General features: G+C 52.8%; 1 protein-coding gene across 1 annotated transcript in view; it reads left to right on the top strand.

Annotated features, from left to right (window-relative positions):
* The first annotated feature begins 134 nt into the window (after positions 1-134).
* The window catches only part of LOC148659579 (uncharacterized), a 20,159-nt gene continuing 3,295 nt past the window's right edge, over positions 135-16,998 (top strand). Inside the window, exons 1-4 of the mRNA XM_088637330.1 lie at positions 135-519; positions 8,932-9,109; positions 10,888-11,139; positions 16,033-16,689. Coding sequence (XP_088493456.1) covers positions 391-519; positions 8,932-9,109; positions 10,888-11,139; positions 16,033-16,689 — 1,216 coding nt within the window. The 5' untranslated portion in view covers positions 135-390. The remainder of the gene's footprint in view (positions 520-8,931; positions 9,110-10,887; positions 11,140-16,032; positions 16,690-16,998) is intronic.

Consider the following 16,998-nt stretch of genomic DNA (forward strand, 5'->3'; position numbering starts at 1 on the left):
GACCCAGAATAACTCGTACATTTACTATAAATGCTCGTTTTCCACATTTTTCTTTTCAGCAGTACAATCAAATATCAAAATCGTTCATTCTCAAAAGCACCTTTAACTGCCTGCAAACCAAACTCTGCAGGTCCGTCCGAACCAGCTTCACAGACCGTCCCGGGCCCTCGACCGGCCGCGCTGGGACAGAAGCCCCGGAAGCGGAAGTATCCTCCCCCTGCCGCCGCCGCGACCTGGCAACCGCTGCTTCCGGTCCGGCGGGGGCGGGCGTGCCGTCGCGTTTCCACGACAACCGTGAATCGGCGTCCCCTGCGGGCGACGTCACCCACACGCGCCGGCTCCCCCCCGGGACGGTTAACGGCTGCAGACGCGACCGACCGACCGAGGGCGATGGAGGCGACGGGCCGCCCCCGCCTGCGGCCGCCCTGCTCGGCCCTGGCGGCCTGCCTGCGCGCCGCGGACAGCGAGGCCTTCCTGCGGCTGTACGACCGGCTGCTGGCGGAGCGGCCGGCGGCGGAGGTGAGCGGCCGGCGGGCCGGTGCCGCCGCTCTGTGTCAGCGGGCGGGGCTCCCAGCCCGGCTCTCCCCTCGGGGGCTCTGAGGAGAAATAAAGACACGGCATGGGTCATACTTCCAGATTGTACATATGAAGAGATAAGATCACTTCACTGGCTGTATACAACTTCTGGGGTGTCTTCTCACAGGCCCCAGCTGCACTGACAGCACTGCGCACTAACACGACTGTGCACTAAGAGCACTGACAGCACTGTGCACTAACAGGACTGTACACTAAGAGCACTGCGCACTAGGAGCACTGACAGCCCTGTGCACTAAGAGCACTGACAGCACTGTGCACTAACAAGACTGCACTAAGAGCACTGACAGCACTGTGCACTAAGAGCACTGTGCACTAACAAGACTGTGCACTAGGAGCACTGACAGCACTGTGCACTAACAAGACTGTACACTAAGAGCACTGTGCACTAACAAGACTGTGCACTAAGAGCACTGCGCACTAACAAGACTGCACTAAGAGCACTGACAGCACTGTGCACTAACAAGACTGCACTAAGAGCACTGACAGCACTGTGCACTAAGAGCACTGTGCACTAACAAGACTGTGCACTAGGAGCACTGACAGCACTGTGCACTAACAAGACTGTACACTAAGAGCACTGTGCACTAACAAGACTGTGCACTAAGAGCACTGTGCACTAACAAGACTGCACTAAGAGCACTGACAGCACTGTGCACTAACAAGACTGCACTAAGAGCACTGACAGCCCTGTGCACTAAGAGCACTGACAGCACTGTGCACTAACAAGACTGCACTAAGAGCACTGACAGCACTGTGCACTAAGAGCACTGTGCACTAACAAGACTGTGCACTAGGAGCACTGACAGCACTGTGCACTAACAAGACTGTACACTAAGAGCACTGTGCACTAACAAGACTGTGCACTAAGAGCACTGCGCACTAACAAGACTGTGCACTAAGCACTGAAAGCACTGTGCACTAACAAGACTGTGCACTAGGAGCACTGACAGCCCTGTGCACTAAGAGCACTGACAGCACTGTGCACTAACAAGACTGCACTAAGAGCACTGACAGCACTGTGCACTAAGAGCACTGTGCACTAACAAGACTGTGCACTAGGAGCACTGACAGCACTGTGCACTAACAAGACTGTACACTAAGAGCACTGTGCACTAACAAGACTGTGCACTAAGAGCACTGCGCACTAACAAGACTGTGCACTAAGCACTGAAAGCACTGTGCACTAACAAGACTGTGCACTAAGAGCACTGACAGCACTGTGCACTAACAAGACTGTGCACTAAGAGCACTGACAGCACTGTGCACTAACAAGACTGTGCACTAGGAGCACTGTGCACTAACAAGACTGTGCACTAAGAGCACTGACAGCACTAACAAGACTGTGCACTAAGAGCACTGACAGCACTGCGCACTAACAAGACTGTGCACTAAGAGCACTGACAGCCCTGTGCACTAAGAGCACTGCGCACTAAGAGCACTGTGCACTTACAAGACTGCACTAAGAGCACTGACAGCACTGTGCACTAAGAGCACTGTGCACTAACAAGACTGTGCACTAGGAGCACTGACAGCACTGTGCACTAACAAGACTGTGCACTAAGAGCACTGCGCACTAACAAGACTGTGCACTAAGCACTGAAAGCACTGTGCACTAACAAGACTGTGCACTAGGAGCACTGACAGCACTGTGCACTAACAAGACTGTGCACTAAGAGCACTGACAGCACTGTGCACTAACAAGACTGTGCACTAAGAGCACTGACAGCACTGTGCACTAGGAGCACTGTGCACTAACAAGACTGTTCACTAAGAGCACTGACAGCACTAACAAGACTGTGCACTAAGAGCACTGACAGCACTGCGCACTAACAAGACTGTGCACTAAGAGCACTGACAGCCCTGTGCACTAAGAGCACTGCGCACTAAGAGCACTGTGCACTTACAAGACTGCACTAAGAGCACTGACAGCACTGTGCACTAAGAGCACTGTGCACTTACAAGACTGTTCACTAAGAGCACTGACAGCACTGTGCACTAACAAGACTGTGCATTAGGAGCACTGACAGCACTGCACTAACAAGACTGTGCACTAACAAGACGGTGCACTAGGAGCACTGTGCACTAACAAGACTGTGCACTAAGAGCACTGACAGCACTAACAAGACTGTGCACTAAGAGCACTGACAGCACTGCGCACTAACAAGACTGTGCACTAAGAGCACTGACAGCCCTGCGCACTAAGAGCACTGTGCACTAAGAGCACTGTGCACTAAGAGCACTGACAGCCCTGTGCACTAAGAGCACTGCGCACTAAGAGCACTGTGCACTAACAAGACTGTTCACTAAGAGCACTGACAGCACTGTGCACTAACAAGACTGTGCACTAGGAGCACTGACAGCACTGCACTAACAAGACTGTGCACTAGGAGCACTGTGCACTAACAAGACTGTGCACTAAGAGCACTGACAGCACTAACAAGACTGTGCACTAAGAGCACTGACAGCACTGCGCACTATCAAGACTGTGCACTAAGAGCACTGACAGCCCTGTGCACTAAGAGCACTGCGCACTAACAAGACTGTGCACTAAGAGCACTGACAGCCCTGTGCACTAAGAGCACTGCGCACTAACAAGACTGTGCACTAACAAGACTGTGCACTAAGAGCACTGACAGCACTAAGAAGACTGTGCACTAAGAGCACTGACAGCACTGCACACTAATAAGACTGTGCACTAAGAGCACTGACAGCCCTGTGCACTAAGAGCACTGCGCACTAAGAGCACTGTGCACTTACAAGACTGCACTAAGAGCACTGACAGCACTGTGCACTAAGAGCACTGTGCACTAACAAGACTGTGCACTAGGAGCACTGACAGCACTGTGCACTAACAAGACTGTACACTAAGAGCACTGTGCACTAACAAGACTGTGCACTAAGAGCACTGCGCACTAACAAGACTGTGCACTAAGCACTGAAAGCACTGTGCACTAACAAGACTGTGCACTAGGAGCACTGACAGCACTGTGCACTAAGAGCACTGTGCACTTACAAGACTGTTCACTAAGAGCACTGACAGCACTGTGCACTAACAAGACTGTGCACTAGGAGCACTGACAGCACTGTACTAACAAGACTGTGCACTAACAAGACTGTGCACTAGGAGCACTGTGCACTAACAAGACTGTGCACTAAGAGCACTGACAGCACTAAGAAGACTGTGCACTAAGAGCACTGACAGCACTGCGCACTAACAAGACTGTGCACTAAGAGCACTGACAGCCCTGCGCACTAAGAGCACTGCGCACTAAGAGCACTGTGCACTAAGAGCACTGACAGCCCTGTGCACTAAGAGCACTGCGCACTAAGAGCACTGTGCACTAACAAGACTGTTCACTAAGAGCACTGACAGCACTGTGCACTAACAAGACTGTGCACTAGGAGCACTGACAGCACTGCACTAACAAGACTGTGCACTAGGAGCACTGTGCACTAACAAGACTGTACACTAAGAGCACTGACAGCACTAACAAGACTGTGCACTAAGAGCACTGACAGCACTGCGCACTATCAAGACTGTGCAGTAAGAGCACTGACAGCCCTGTGCACTAAGAGCACTGCGCACTAACAAGACTGTGCACTAACAAGACTGTGCACTAGGAGCACTGTGCACTAACAAGACTGTGCACTAAGAGCACTGACAGCACTAACAAGACTGTGCACTAAGAGCACTGACAGCCCTGTGCACTAAGAGCACTGCGCACTAAGAGCACTGTGCACTAACAAGACTGTTCACTAAGAGCACTGACAGCACTGTGCACTAACAAGACTGTGCACTAAGAGCACTGCGCACTAACAAGACTGTGCACTAGGAGCACTGTGCACTAACAAGACTGTGCACTAAGAGCACTGACAGCACTAACAAGACTGTGCACTAAGAGCACTGACAGCACTGTGCACTTACAAGACTGTTCACTAAGAGCACTGACAGCACTGTGCACTAACAAGACTGTGCACTAGGAGCACTGACAGCACTGTACTAACAAGACTGTGCACTAACAAGACTGTGCACTAGGAGCACTGTGCACTAACAAGACTGTGCACTAAGAGCACTGACAGCACTAAGAAGACTGTGCACTAAGAGCACTGACAGCACTGCGCACTAACAAGACTGTGCACTAAGAGCACTGACAGCCCTGCGCACTAAGAGCACTGCGCACTAAGAGCACTGTGCACTAAGAGCACTGACAGCCCTTTGCACTAAGAGCACTGCGCACTAAGAGCACTGTGCACTAACAAGACTGTTCACTAAGAGCACTGACAGCACTGTGCACTAACAAGACTGTGCACTAGGAGCACTGACAGCACTGCACTAACAAGACTGTGCACTAGGAGCACTGTGCACTAACAAGACTGTACACTAAGAGCACTGACAGCACTAACAAGACTGTGCACTAAGAGCACTGACAGCACTGCGCACTATCAAGACTGTGCAGTAAGAGCACTGACAGCCCTGTGCACTAAGAGCACTGCGCACTAACAAGACTGTGCACTAACAAGACTGTGCACTAGGAGCACTGTGCACTAACAAGACTGTGCACTAAGAGCACTGACAGCACTAACAAGACTGTGCACTAAGAGCACTGACAGCCCTGTGCACTAAGAGCACTGCGCACTAAGAGCACTGTGCACTAACAAGACTGTTCACTAAGAGCACTGACAGCACTGTGCACTAACAAGACTGTGCACTAAGAGCACTGCGCACTAACAAGACTGTGCACTAGGAGCACTGTGCACTAACAAGACTGTGCACTAAGAGCACTGACAGCACTAACAAGACTGTGCACTAAGAGCACTGACAGCACTGCACACTAACAAGACTGTGCACTAAGAGCACTGACAGCCCTGTGCACTAAGAGCACTGCGCACTAAGAGCACTGTGCACTTACAAGAGCACTGACAGCACTGTGCACTAAGAGCACTGTGCACTAACAAGACTGTGCACTAGGAGCACTGACAGCACTGTGCATTAACAAGACTGTACACTAAGAGCACTGTGCACTAACAAGACTGTGCACTAAGAGCACTGCGCACTAACAAGACTGTGCACTAAGCACTGAAAGCACTGTGCACTAACAAGACTGTGCACTAGGAGCACTGACAGCACTGTGCACTAAGAGCACTGTGCACTTACAAGACTGTTCACTAAGAGCACTGACAGCACTGTGCACTAACAAGACTGTACACTAAGAGCACTGACAGCACTAACAAGACTGTGCACTAAGAGCACTGACAGCACTGTGCACTAACAAGTCTGCACTAAGAGCACTGACAGCACTAACAAGACTGTACACTAAGAGCACTGCGCACTAACAAGACTGTGCACTAAGAGCACTGAAAGCACTGTGCACTAACAAGACTGTGCACTAAGAGCACTGTGCACTAACAAGACTGTGCACTAAGAGCACTGACAGCACTAACAAGACTGTACACTAAGAGCACTGCGCACTAACAAGACTGTGCACTAAGAGCACTGAAAGCACTGTGCACTAACAAGACTGTGCACTAAGAGCACTGTGCACTAACAAGACTGTGCACTAAGAGCACTGACAGCACTAACAAGACTGTACACTAAGAGCACTGCGCACTAACAAGACTGTGCACTAAGAGCACTGAAAGCACTGTGCACTAACAAGACTGTACACTAAGAGCACTGCGCACTACCAAGACTGTGCACTAAGAGCACTAACAGCACTAATAATACTGTGCACTAAGAGCACTGCGCACTAACAAGACTGTGCACTAAGAGCACTGACAGCACTGAAGCACTAACAAGACTGTGTACTAATAAGACTGTGAACTAAGAGCACTGACAGCACTCTGCACTCAGAGCACTGTGAACTAAGAGCACAGCGCACTAACTGAGCTGACAGCACTGCACACTAACAGCACTGAGCACTGACAGCAGAGTGAACTAACAGCACTGCACACTGACAGAACTGAACTAACTGAGCTCTGAGCACTGACAGCACTGTGCACTGACAATCACCCCAGAGTCTCTTATAAAAGCAGGTGCAGGTGTGTACAGAGACAGGAGCCCCAGAGTCTCTTATAAAAGCAGGTGCAGGTGTGTACAGAGACAGGAGCCCCAGAGTCTCTTATAAAAGACGGTTCAGGTGTGTACAGAGACAGGAGCCCCAGAGTCTCTTATAAAAGCAGGTGCAGGTGTGTACAGAGACAGGAGCCCCAGAGTCTCTTATAAAAGCCAGTGCAGGTGTGTACAGGGACAGGAGCCCCAGAGTCTCTTATAAAAGATGGTGCAGGTGTGTACAGAGACAGGAGCCCCAGAGTCTCTTATAAAAGCAGGTGCAGGTGTGTACAGAGACAGGAGCCCCAGAGTCTCTTATAAAAGCAGGTGCAGGTGTGTACAGAGACAGGAGCCCCAGAGTCTCTTATAAAAGACGGTTCAGGTGTGTACAGAGACAGGAGCCCCAGAGTCTCTTATAAAAGCAGGTGCAGGTGTGTACAGAGACAGGAGCCCCAGAGTCTCTTATAAAAGCAGGTTCAGGTGTGTACAGAGACAGGAGCCCCAGAGTCTCTTATAAAAGCCAGTGCAGGTGTGTACAGAGACAGGAGCCCCAGAGTCTCTTATAAAAGCCAGTGCAGGTGTCCACAGAGACAGGAGCCCCAGAGTCTCTTATAAAAGATGGTGCAGGTGTGTACAGAGACAGGAGCCCCAGAGTCTCTTATAAAAGCCAGTGCAGGTGTGTACAGAGACAGGAGCCCCAGAGTCTCTTATAAAAGCCAGTGCAGGTGTGTACAGAGACAGGAGCCCCAGAGTCTCTTATAAAAGCAGGTGCAGGTGTGTACAGAGACAGGAGCCCCAGAGTCTCTTATAAAAGCAGGTGCAGGTGTGTACAGAGACAGGAGCCCCAGAGTCTCTTATAAAAGATGGTGCAGGTGTGTACAGAGACAGGAGCCCCAGAGTCTCTTATAAAAGCAGGTGCAGGTGTGCACAGAGACAGGAGCCCCAGAGTCTCTTTGACAGCTGTAATCTCATCCTACAGTAGATCCCTACAGTAGATTCTTACAGTAGATTCCTAAGTTGATTCCTAAGTTGATTCCTACAGTAGATTCGTAAGTTGATTCGTAATTAGATTCGTAGATTCCTTGAGTAGATTCGTCAGTTGATTCCTACAGTAGATTCCTAAGTTGATTCCTACAGTAGATTCCTAAGTTGATTCCTCTTGCTCTTCAGCATTTACATGTTCCCACTTGGTCAGCTTTTAAGATCACATGGCCTCAGCTTTCATTTTTACGCTGACGATACTCAAATCTACATCCATACCAAACCTGACACTGATGTGGCTGTCTCTATTCTATCTAATTGCATCTCTGACATAAAAACTTGGATGACTCAAAAGTTCCTTCATCTTAACTGTGACAAGACTGAAGTCATGCTTATTGGCACCCCCCATCGACCTCGTGAAGCCAGTCCTGTAACCCTGTCTGTAGGTGGCTCTGTACTTGAGCTTCAGTCTAAACTGAAAAACCTTGGGGTGATATTTGATTCTGGATCAACATTTGACCCACGTGTGCAGCAGACTGTCAAAACATCTTCTTTTCACCTCAGAAATCTCGCTAGACTACGCCCTGTGTTATCGCTAACTGTGGCTGAAAAGCTGATCAACACATGTGTGTTCTCTCAAATTGACTGCTGTAATGCTCTACTCGCTGGGGTATCTAAATCTACTCTGAACAAGCTGCAGTCTGTCCACAATTCAGCAGCCAGGATCCTGACCAGGTCTGGTGCAAGTGTTCACATCACTCCTGTCCTGGAGTCCCTGCACTGGCTTCCTGGTCAATTCCGTGTGGACTTTAAAATCCTCCTGCTCACCTGTAAGGCTCTGCATGGCTGGGCACCTCAGTACCTGTCTGAGGTACTATCGCCCTGCTCCCCACCTCACCACCTTCGCTCCTCTAACTCTGCCCTCCTGTCTGTCCCCCAAGCCCGTCCACACTCTAGGGGTAACAGGGCTTCTCCTGCTGCGCCCCCAAGCTCTGGGACTCCCTCTGCCCGAGGACATCAGAGAGTCTCCTTCAGATCCAGACTCAAACCTCCTTCTCTAGAAGAGTCTGTACTGACCTGGTCTCGTTCCTCACCCCTCTGCTCTTCTCACTACCCCCCTCCCCGGTCTCCTCTGTGCGCTCTCATTGCGTTTTATCTGGTGTAGTCTTCTTATTTATTGTTATCGTCATCCTGTAAAGCGCTTTGAGAAGCCACCTTTAAAGGCGCTATATAAAAAAAGTTGATGATTACATAAGCTGATCAGCGGGACACACTGTCTGTTCCTGTGTGTTTGTGTTTGGCAGGTGGGAGAGGTGGTGAACAGGGCCAAGGAGCTGTATCTCCTGTCTGCCCCCGAGGTGTCTGAGCACAGAGAGGGGCAGGGGGAGAGAGAGAGGAGTCTTCACCCAGAACAGCCCTCCCTGACTGCAGTGAGGAGCCCAGTGAAGCAGAGAGACAGTCCGTACCCAGAGCTAGTGACCGGTCCGTACCCAGAGACAGTGACGAGCTCCTACACAGAGCTAGTGACTGGTCCATACGCAGAGACAGTGTCCAGTCCATACACACAGACAGTGACGAGCTCCTACACAGAGACAGTGTCCAGTCCATACGCAGAGACAGTGAGGAGCCCCCACACAGAGACAGAGACGAGCTCCTACACAGAGCTAGTGACCGGTCCATACACAGAGACAGTGACCAGTCCATACACAGAGCTTGTGACCAGTCTGAGTCAGTGACTGAGTGTCATGGTGTCAGAGACCTAGTCAGTGGTCAGGAGAGCACAGGTGCAGACAAAGCAGAGAGTTCTGACCATGGATTCAGAGGAAAAAAGGCGACAGACCAGTCCATACACGCAAATACAGACCAGTCCATACACACGAATACACACCAGTCAGTAAATACATTTCCAAACCAGTCCATACTCACAAATACAGACCAGTCCATACACACAAATACACACCATTCAGTAGATACAGTTCCAAACCAGTCCATACACACAAATACAGACCAATCCATACATGCAAATACAGGCCAGTCAGTAGATACAGTTCCAAACCACTCCATACACACAAATGCAGGCCAGTCAGTACATACAGTTCCAAACCAGTCCATACACACAAATACATACCAGTCCGTATACACATACACAGACCAGTCCATACATGCAAATACAGGCCAGTCAGTAGATACAGTTCCAAACCAGTCCATACTCACAAATACAGACCAGTCCATACACACAAATACAGACCAGTCAGTAGATATATTTCCAAACCAGTCCATACACACAAATACAGACCAGTCCATACACACAAATACAGACCAGTCAGTAGATACAGTTCCAGACAAGTCCATACACAGAAATACACACCAGTCCGTACACAAATACACAGACCAGTCCATACACAGAAATACAGACCAGTCAGTAGATACAGTTCCAGACAAGTCCATACACACAAATACAGACCAGTCCATACACACAAATACAGACCAGTCCATACACATAAATACAGACCAGTCAGTAGATACAGTTCCAGACAAGTCCATACACAGAAATACACACCAGTCCGTACACACATACACAGACCAGTCCATACACACAAATACAGACCAGTCAGTAGATACAGTTCCAGACAAGTCCATACACACAAATACAGACCAGTCAGTAGATACAGTTCCAGACCAGTCCGTACACACAAATACAGACCAGTCAGTAGATACAGTTCCAGACAAGTCCGTACACACAAATACAGACCAGTCAGTAGATACAGTTCCAGACCAGTCCGTACACACAAATACAGACCAGTCAGTAGATACAGTTCCAGACCAGTCCGTACACACAAATACAGACCAGTCAGTAGATACAGTTCCAAACCAGTCCGTACACACAAATACAGACCAGTCAGTAGATACAGTTCCAGACCAGTCCGTACACACAAATACAGACCAGTCAGTAGATACAGTTCCAGACCAGTCAGTACACACAAATACAGACCAGTCAGTAGATACAGTTCCAGACCAGCCCGTACACACAAATACAGACCAGTCAGTAGTTGCAGCTCTGACCCTGAGCAGAGGAAGATGGGCTCCTGATTGTTCCTGGTGGAGAAAACATTCTCAAGGTGAGTTCTGACTCAGTGATAGTGTGGTAGAGTGTGCCTGTCTGTCTGCGCACCAAGCTGTCGGGCAGTGAGACAGGTCAGCCGGTACAGCGAGCGACTCTGACGGTGCCTGTCTGTCTGCTCACCTGTGTGTGTTTCCAGGCAGCCACACGGTCAGCCTGTGGACAGGCACTGCGGGCAACACGGAGGCCGAGAGAGAGACAGGCACTGCGGGCAACACGGAGGCCGAGAGAGAGACAGGCAGTTCGGGCAGCGCGGAGGCCGAGAGAGAGACAGGCAGTTCGGGCAGCGCGGAGGCCGAGAGAGAGACAGGCAGTTCGGGCAGCGCGGAGGCCGAGAGAGAGACAGGCAGTTCGGGTAACGCGGAGGCTGAGGGAGAGACAGGCAGTTCGGGCAGCGCGGAGGGGCAGACGGCGTGCTGCGAGGGGCAGGAGGGGCAGATGGCGAGGGGCGAGGGGCAGGAGGGGAAGATGGCGAGGGGCAAGAGGCAGGTGGGGCTGATGGCAAGGGGCGAGGGGCAGAAGGGGCAGATGGCGAGGGGCAAGGGGCAGGTGGGGCGAGGAGGGGCTGGTGTCTCAGGCGGGCCCAGAGCCGAGGCCGAACGACGGACCTGGGGTGAGTAGGCGGCTACTGGGGTGTCGTGCTGCTACAGTCCGCCCTGCGTGGCGTTAAAGACCGCTGGTCCCGCCAGCCCGGGAGCCCGGGGTGAAGCTGTAGCGCTCATCCAGTCAGTCGACAGCGTACTGTAGGGACGCCACACCGCGCAGCGCGGCCGATCCGTCCCCCTCGGTGCATCGCCACGTCCCCTCCCTCGGCCCCCGGGCCGGCCGGTGGGCGGGACCCGGCCCGGGCGAGGCCCGAATCCCCGCCCTCGCCCGGGCGCCCCCGCCCCTCTCGGCGCCGCCTCCCCCCGCCCGCTCCTGCACGGCGGCTTCCCGGCGCGCCGCGGCCTAGTTCCCCGAGCGGCGCCCAGCGGCACACACGCACACGGCCGCGTCTCCCCGGGCAGCGAGCAGCGAGCAGCGAGCAGCGGCGCCAACATGCACATAAAAGCAGGTATTTCAGGCGCCTTCCGCCGAGCGCTCCGGCCGGCGAAACTTTCCCCCGTGTTTCTCTGCGGAGTTTCCCTTGAGCGGGCAGCCCGTGGGAGCCGTGTTCTGACCCGGTTCGGGCGGCAGTCGTGAGCCCCGCCAGAGCGGTGGTTGTGAGGTTAGGAAGCGTTCGGGAAAGAGAGAGAAAAAACCTCCTCTCAGCTTTTTTTGCGCGTTACGCCGTGTTTTTCGGGGGCCGGGCTCGGTTTCTCCGTGGGTTGCGGTGCCGGTGCCGGCCGGGTGTTCTGGTGGCTCTGGGCCGGGCGGCCAAACTTTTCTGGAAGAGTCTGGGAAGTCGCCGCCGGCGGGGGAGAGGGACGGGACCGGGGCCACCACAGCCCCCCAGCCGGGAGCTGGCCTGGGGAGAGGGGGGTCCCCGCTTGTGTGTGGAAACCGGACCCCGTGAAGTTCAGCCCCCGCCCGTCTCTCTCCCCCCGAACCGGCCCGGACGGGCGCTCGCTGCCCCCTCGCACACACTGTCCCTGCCGCCGGGGGGGTCACCGACGCCGCCGTCGCTGGGGGGCTTGTTTGAGGGGGAAAAAATAAGTTTGAACCCCGTGGCGGGGGGGCAGCGGCACGTTTCCGTGCGAACGGGGCGCCGGCGGTTTCTTTCCGAGGTCAGGCGGCGAGGCGGAAGCGGCGGGCGCCGCCTGCTGGCCGGAGACGAGTCCGCGGCGCCTCGCTGCCAGATCCTGCTCCCGCTCCGCGGCCGCGGGCCCGGGCGCGCCTGCCACATAGTGCTCCCGCAGGGGGCCGCCTGCAGCACGGTCCGGCTGGACAGGGGACGTCGTGGGCTGTGGGCCCGCTCTGCCCAGCGCAGCCCTGGACTGCAGCTTAGGCGTTCGGCTCCTGCAGCAGTGTCTCTGTGGCTCAGCGTAGTGTGACAATCTGTCTGTGTTCATGTACTGTACAGTGTCCAGTCAGTGTGTGTGTAACCCTGTATTAACCCCCCTCTCTCTCTCAGTGCAGTGTTGATGTACTGGAGTGTCCAGTCAGTGTGTCTGTATGAACCCCTCTCTCTCTCAGTGCAGTGTTAATGTACTGGAGTGTCCAGTCAGTGTGTCTGTATTAACCCCCCTCTCTCTCAGTGCAGTGTTGATGTACTGGAGTGTCCAGTCAGTGTGTCTGTATTAACCCCCCTCTCTCTCTCAGTGCAGTGTTAATGTACTGGAGTGTCCAGTCAGTGTGTCTGTATTAACCCCTCTCTCTCTCTCAGTGCAGTGTTAATGTACTGGAGTGTCCAGTCAGTGTGTGTATGAACCCCTCTCTCTCTCTCAGTGCAGTGTTAATGTACTGGAGTGTCCAGTCAGTGTGTGTGTATTAACCCCTCTCTCTCTCAGTGCAGTGTTAATGTACTGGAGTGTCCAGTCACTGTGTCTGTATTAACCCCTCTCTCTCAGTGCAGTGTTAATGTACTGGAGTGTCCAGTCAGTGTGTCTGTATTAACCCCTCTCTCTCTCAGTGCAGTGTTAATGTACTGGAGTGTCCAGTCAGTGTGTGTATGAACCCCTCTCTCTCTCTCAGTGCAGTGTTAATTTTTTATTATTATTGAGAAACAGGCTCACTGTCTGTTCCTCAGGCTGGGACAGGAGATCACACACTGTATTATTATTATTGAGAGACAGGCTCACTGTCTGTTCCTCAGGCTGGGACTGGAGATCACGCACTGTATTATTATTATTGAGAGACGGGCTCACTGTCTGTTCCTCAGGCTGGGACAGGAGATCACACACTGTATTATTATTATTGAGAGACAGGCTCACTGTCTGTTCCTCAGGCTGGGACAGGAGATCACACACTGTATTATTATTATTGAGAGACAGGCTCACTGTCTGTCCCTCAGGCTGGGACAGGAGATCACACACATTATTATTATTGAGAGACAGGCTCACTGTTCCTCAGGCTGGGACAGGAGATCACACACTGTATTATTATTATTTAGAGACAGGCTCACTGTCTGTTCCTCCGGCTGGGACAGGAGGTCACACACTGTATTATTATTATTGAGAGACGGGCTCACTGTCTGTTCCTCGGGCTGGGACAGGAGATCACACACTGTATTATTATTATTGAGAGACAGGCTCACTGTCTGTTCCTCAGGCTGGGACAGGAGATCACACACATTATTATTATTGAGAGACAGGCTCACTGTTCCTCAGGCTGGGACAGGAGATCACACACTGTATTATTATTATTGAGAGACAGGCTCACTGTTCCTCAGGCTGGGACAGGAGATCACACACTGTATTATTATTATTGAGAGACAGGCTCACTGTCTGTTCCTCAGGCTGGGACAGGAGATCACACACTGTATTATTATTATTGAGAGACAGGCTCACTGTCTGTTCCTCAGGCTGGGACAGGAGATCACACACTGTATTATTATTATTGAGAGACGGGCTCACTGTCTGTTCCTCAGGCTGGGACAGGAGATCACACACTGTATTATTATTATTGAGAGACGGGCTCACTGTCTGTTCCTCAGGCTGGGACAGGAGATCACACACTGTATTATTATTACTGAGAGACAGGCTCACTGTCTGTTCCTCAGGCTGGGACAGGAGATCACACACTGTATTATTATTATTGAGAGACAGGCTCACTGTCTGTTCCTCAGGCTGGGACAGGAGATCACACACTGTATTATTATTATTATTATTATTATTATTGAGAGACAGGCTCACTGTCTGTTCCTCAGGCTGGGACAGGAGATCACACACTGTATTATTATTATTATTATTATTATTATTATTGAGAGACAGGCTCACTGTCTGTTCCTCAGGCTGGGACAGGAGATCACACACTGTATTATTATTATTGAGAGACAGGCTCACTGTCTGTTCCTCAGGCTGGGACAGGAGATCGCACACTGTATTATTATTATTGAGAGACAGGCTCACTGTCTGTTCCTCAGGCTGGGACAGGAGATCACACTCTCTCAGTGCAGTGTTAATGTACTGGAGTGTCCAGTTAGTGTGTCTGTATTAACCCCTCTCTCTCTCAGTGCAGTGTTAATGTACTGGAGTGTCCAGTCAGTGTGTGTGTATTAACCCCTCTCTCTCAGTGCAGTGTTCATGTACTGGAGTGTCCAGTCAGTGTGTCTGTATTAACCCCTCTCTCTCTCAGTGCAGTGTTAATGTACTGGAGTGTCCAGTCAGTGTGTCTGTATTAACCCCTCTCTCTCTCAGTGCAGTGTTCATGTACTGGAGTGTCCAGTCAGTGTGTGTGTATTAACCCCTCTCTCTCTCTCTCTCAGTGCAGTGTTCATGTACTGGAGTGTCCAGTCAGTGTGTGTGTATGAACCCCTCTCTCTCTCAGTGCAGTGTTAATGTACTGGAGTGTCCAGTCAGTGTGTGTGTATTAACCCCTCTCTCTCTCAGTGCAGTGTTAATGTACTGGAGTGTCCAGTCAGTGTGTCTGTATTAACCCCTCTCTCTCTCAGTGCAGTGTTAATGTACTGGAGTGTCCAGTCAGTGTGTCTGTATGAACCCCTCTCTCTCTCAGTGCAGTGTTCATGTACTGGAGTGTCCAGTCAGTGTGTCTGTATTAACCCCTCTCTCTCTCAGTGCAGTGTTAATGTACTGGAGTGTCCAGTCAGTGTGTCTGTATTAACCCCTCTCTCTCAGTGCAGTGTTAATGTACTGGAGTGTCCAGTCAGTGTGTCTGTATGAACCCCTCTCTCTCTCAGTGCAGTGTTAATGTACTGGAGTGTCAGTCAGTGTGTGTGTATTAACCCCTCTCTCTCTCAGTGCAGTGTTACTGTACTGGAGTGTCCAGTCAGTGTGTCTGTATTAACCCCTCTCTCTCTCAGTGCAGTGTTAATGTACTGGAGTGTCCAGTCAGTGTGTCTGTATTAACCCCTCTCTCTCTCAGTGCAGTGTTAATGTACTGGAGTGTCCAGTCAGTGTGTGTGTGTATTAACCCCTCTCTCTCAGTGCAGTGTTAATGTACTGGAGTGTCCAGTCAGTGTGTGTGTATTAACCCCTCTCTCTCTCTCAGTGCAGTGTTAATGTACTGGAGTGTCCAGTCAGTGTGTCTGTATTAACCCCTCTCTCTCTCAGTGCAGTGTTAATGTACTGGAGTGTCCAGTCAGTGTGTCTGTATGAACCCCTCTCTCTCTCAGTGCAGTGTTCATGTACTGGAGTGTCCAGTCAGGGTGTGTGTATTAACCTGTCTCTCTCTCTCTCTCTCTCAGGGTCCTGGGAGTCCAGTGTGTGTGATCCAGCCCCAGAGACGGTCTCTCTCTCTGACCGCTGTCCTCTCGCCTCCTCCGGTCAGCACATCCGGAACCGCCGCCTGTCCCCCGGCGCGGGGGGGGCGGGGGGCGGGGGGGGCTGCGGGGGTCTGAAGCCGCCCGGCAGCCCCCCGCCCTCGCCCATGTACCCCCACCGGCCGCGGCCCGGGGCGCCCCGCGAGAGGCGCTGGGTGTTCCGGGGCCTGGAGCGCGCGCCCCGCCGGACCCCCCCGCCGCCGCCGCGGGAGGGGGACACCTGGACCCTGCTGCGGCCCCCCCCGGCCTTCCCCGTGCAGGACAGCCCGGCCAAGCTGCTGCCGGCCGTCAGCTACGCCTCCAAGGTGAAGAGGGGCCGGGCCCCGGGGGGCCCCGCGGACGCCCCGGCCCTGGGGGCGCTGCTGCACAACCAGTGGGGGCTGAGCTTCATCAGCGACGCCCCCCCGGCCCCGGCCACGCCCCCTCCCGACAGGCTGGCCCCGGCCCCGGCCACGCCCCTCCGCGCTCCTGGGCTGCCCGTTGGCCGGCTGGCGGAGGGGGCGGGCGCAGAGGAGGAGAGCTCCGCCCAGCTGCTCCTGAGCTGTCGCCACCTGGTGGAGGCGCTGCGCTATCACAGCCACGGTGAGTGCCTGGTGGAGACAGCGGTCCAGTCCTGTTACTGCAGGGGGACAGCTGGTCCAGTCCTGTTACTCCAGGGGGACAGTTACTCCAGTCCTGTTACTCCAGGGGGACAGTTACTCCAGTCCTGTTACTCCAGGAGGACAGCTGGTCCAGTCCTGTTACTCCAGGGGGACAGTTACTCCAGGGGGACAGCTGTCCGGTCCTGTTACTCCAGGGGGACAGCTGGTCCAGTCCTGTTACAGCAGGGGGACAGTTACTCCAGTCCTGTTACTCCAGGGGGACAGCTGGTCCAGTCCTGTTACAGCAGGG

This window comes from Lepisosteus platostomus, chromosome 6 (assembly GCF_059453375.1).
Source record: "Lepisosteus platostomus isolate fLepPlt1 chromosome 6, fLepPlt1.hap1, whole genome shotgun sequence".
Classification (NCBI taxonomy): domain Eukaryota; kingdom Metazoa; phylum Chordata; class Actinopteri; order Semionotiformes; family Lepisosteidae; genus Lepisosteus; species Lepisosteus platostomus.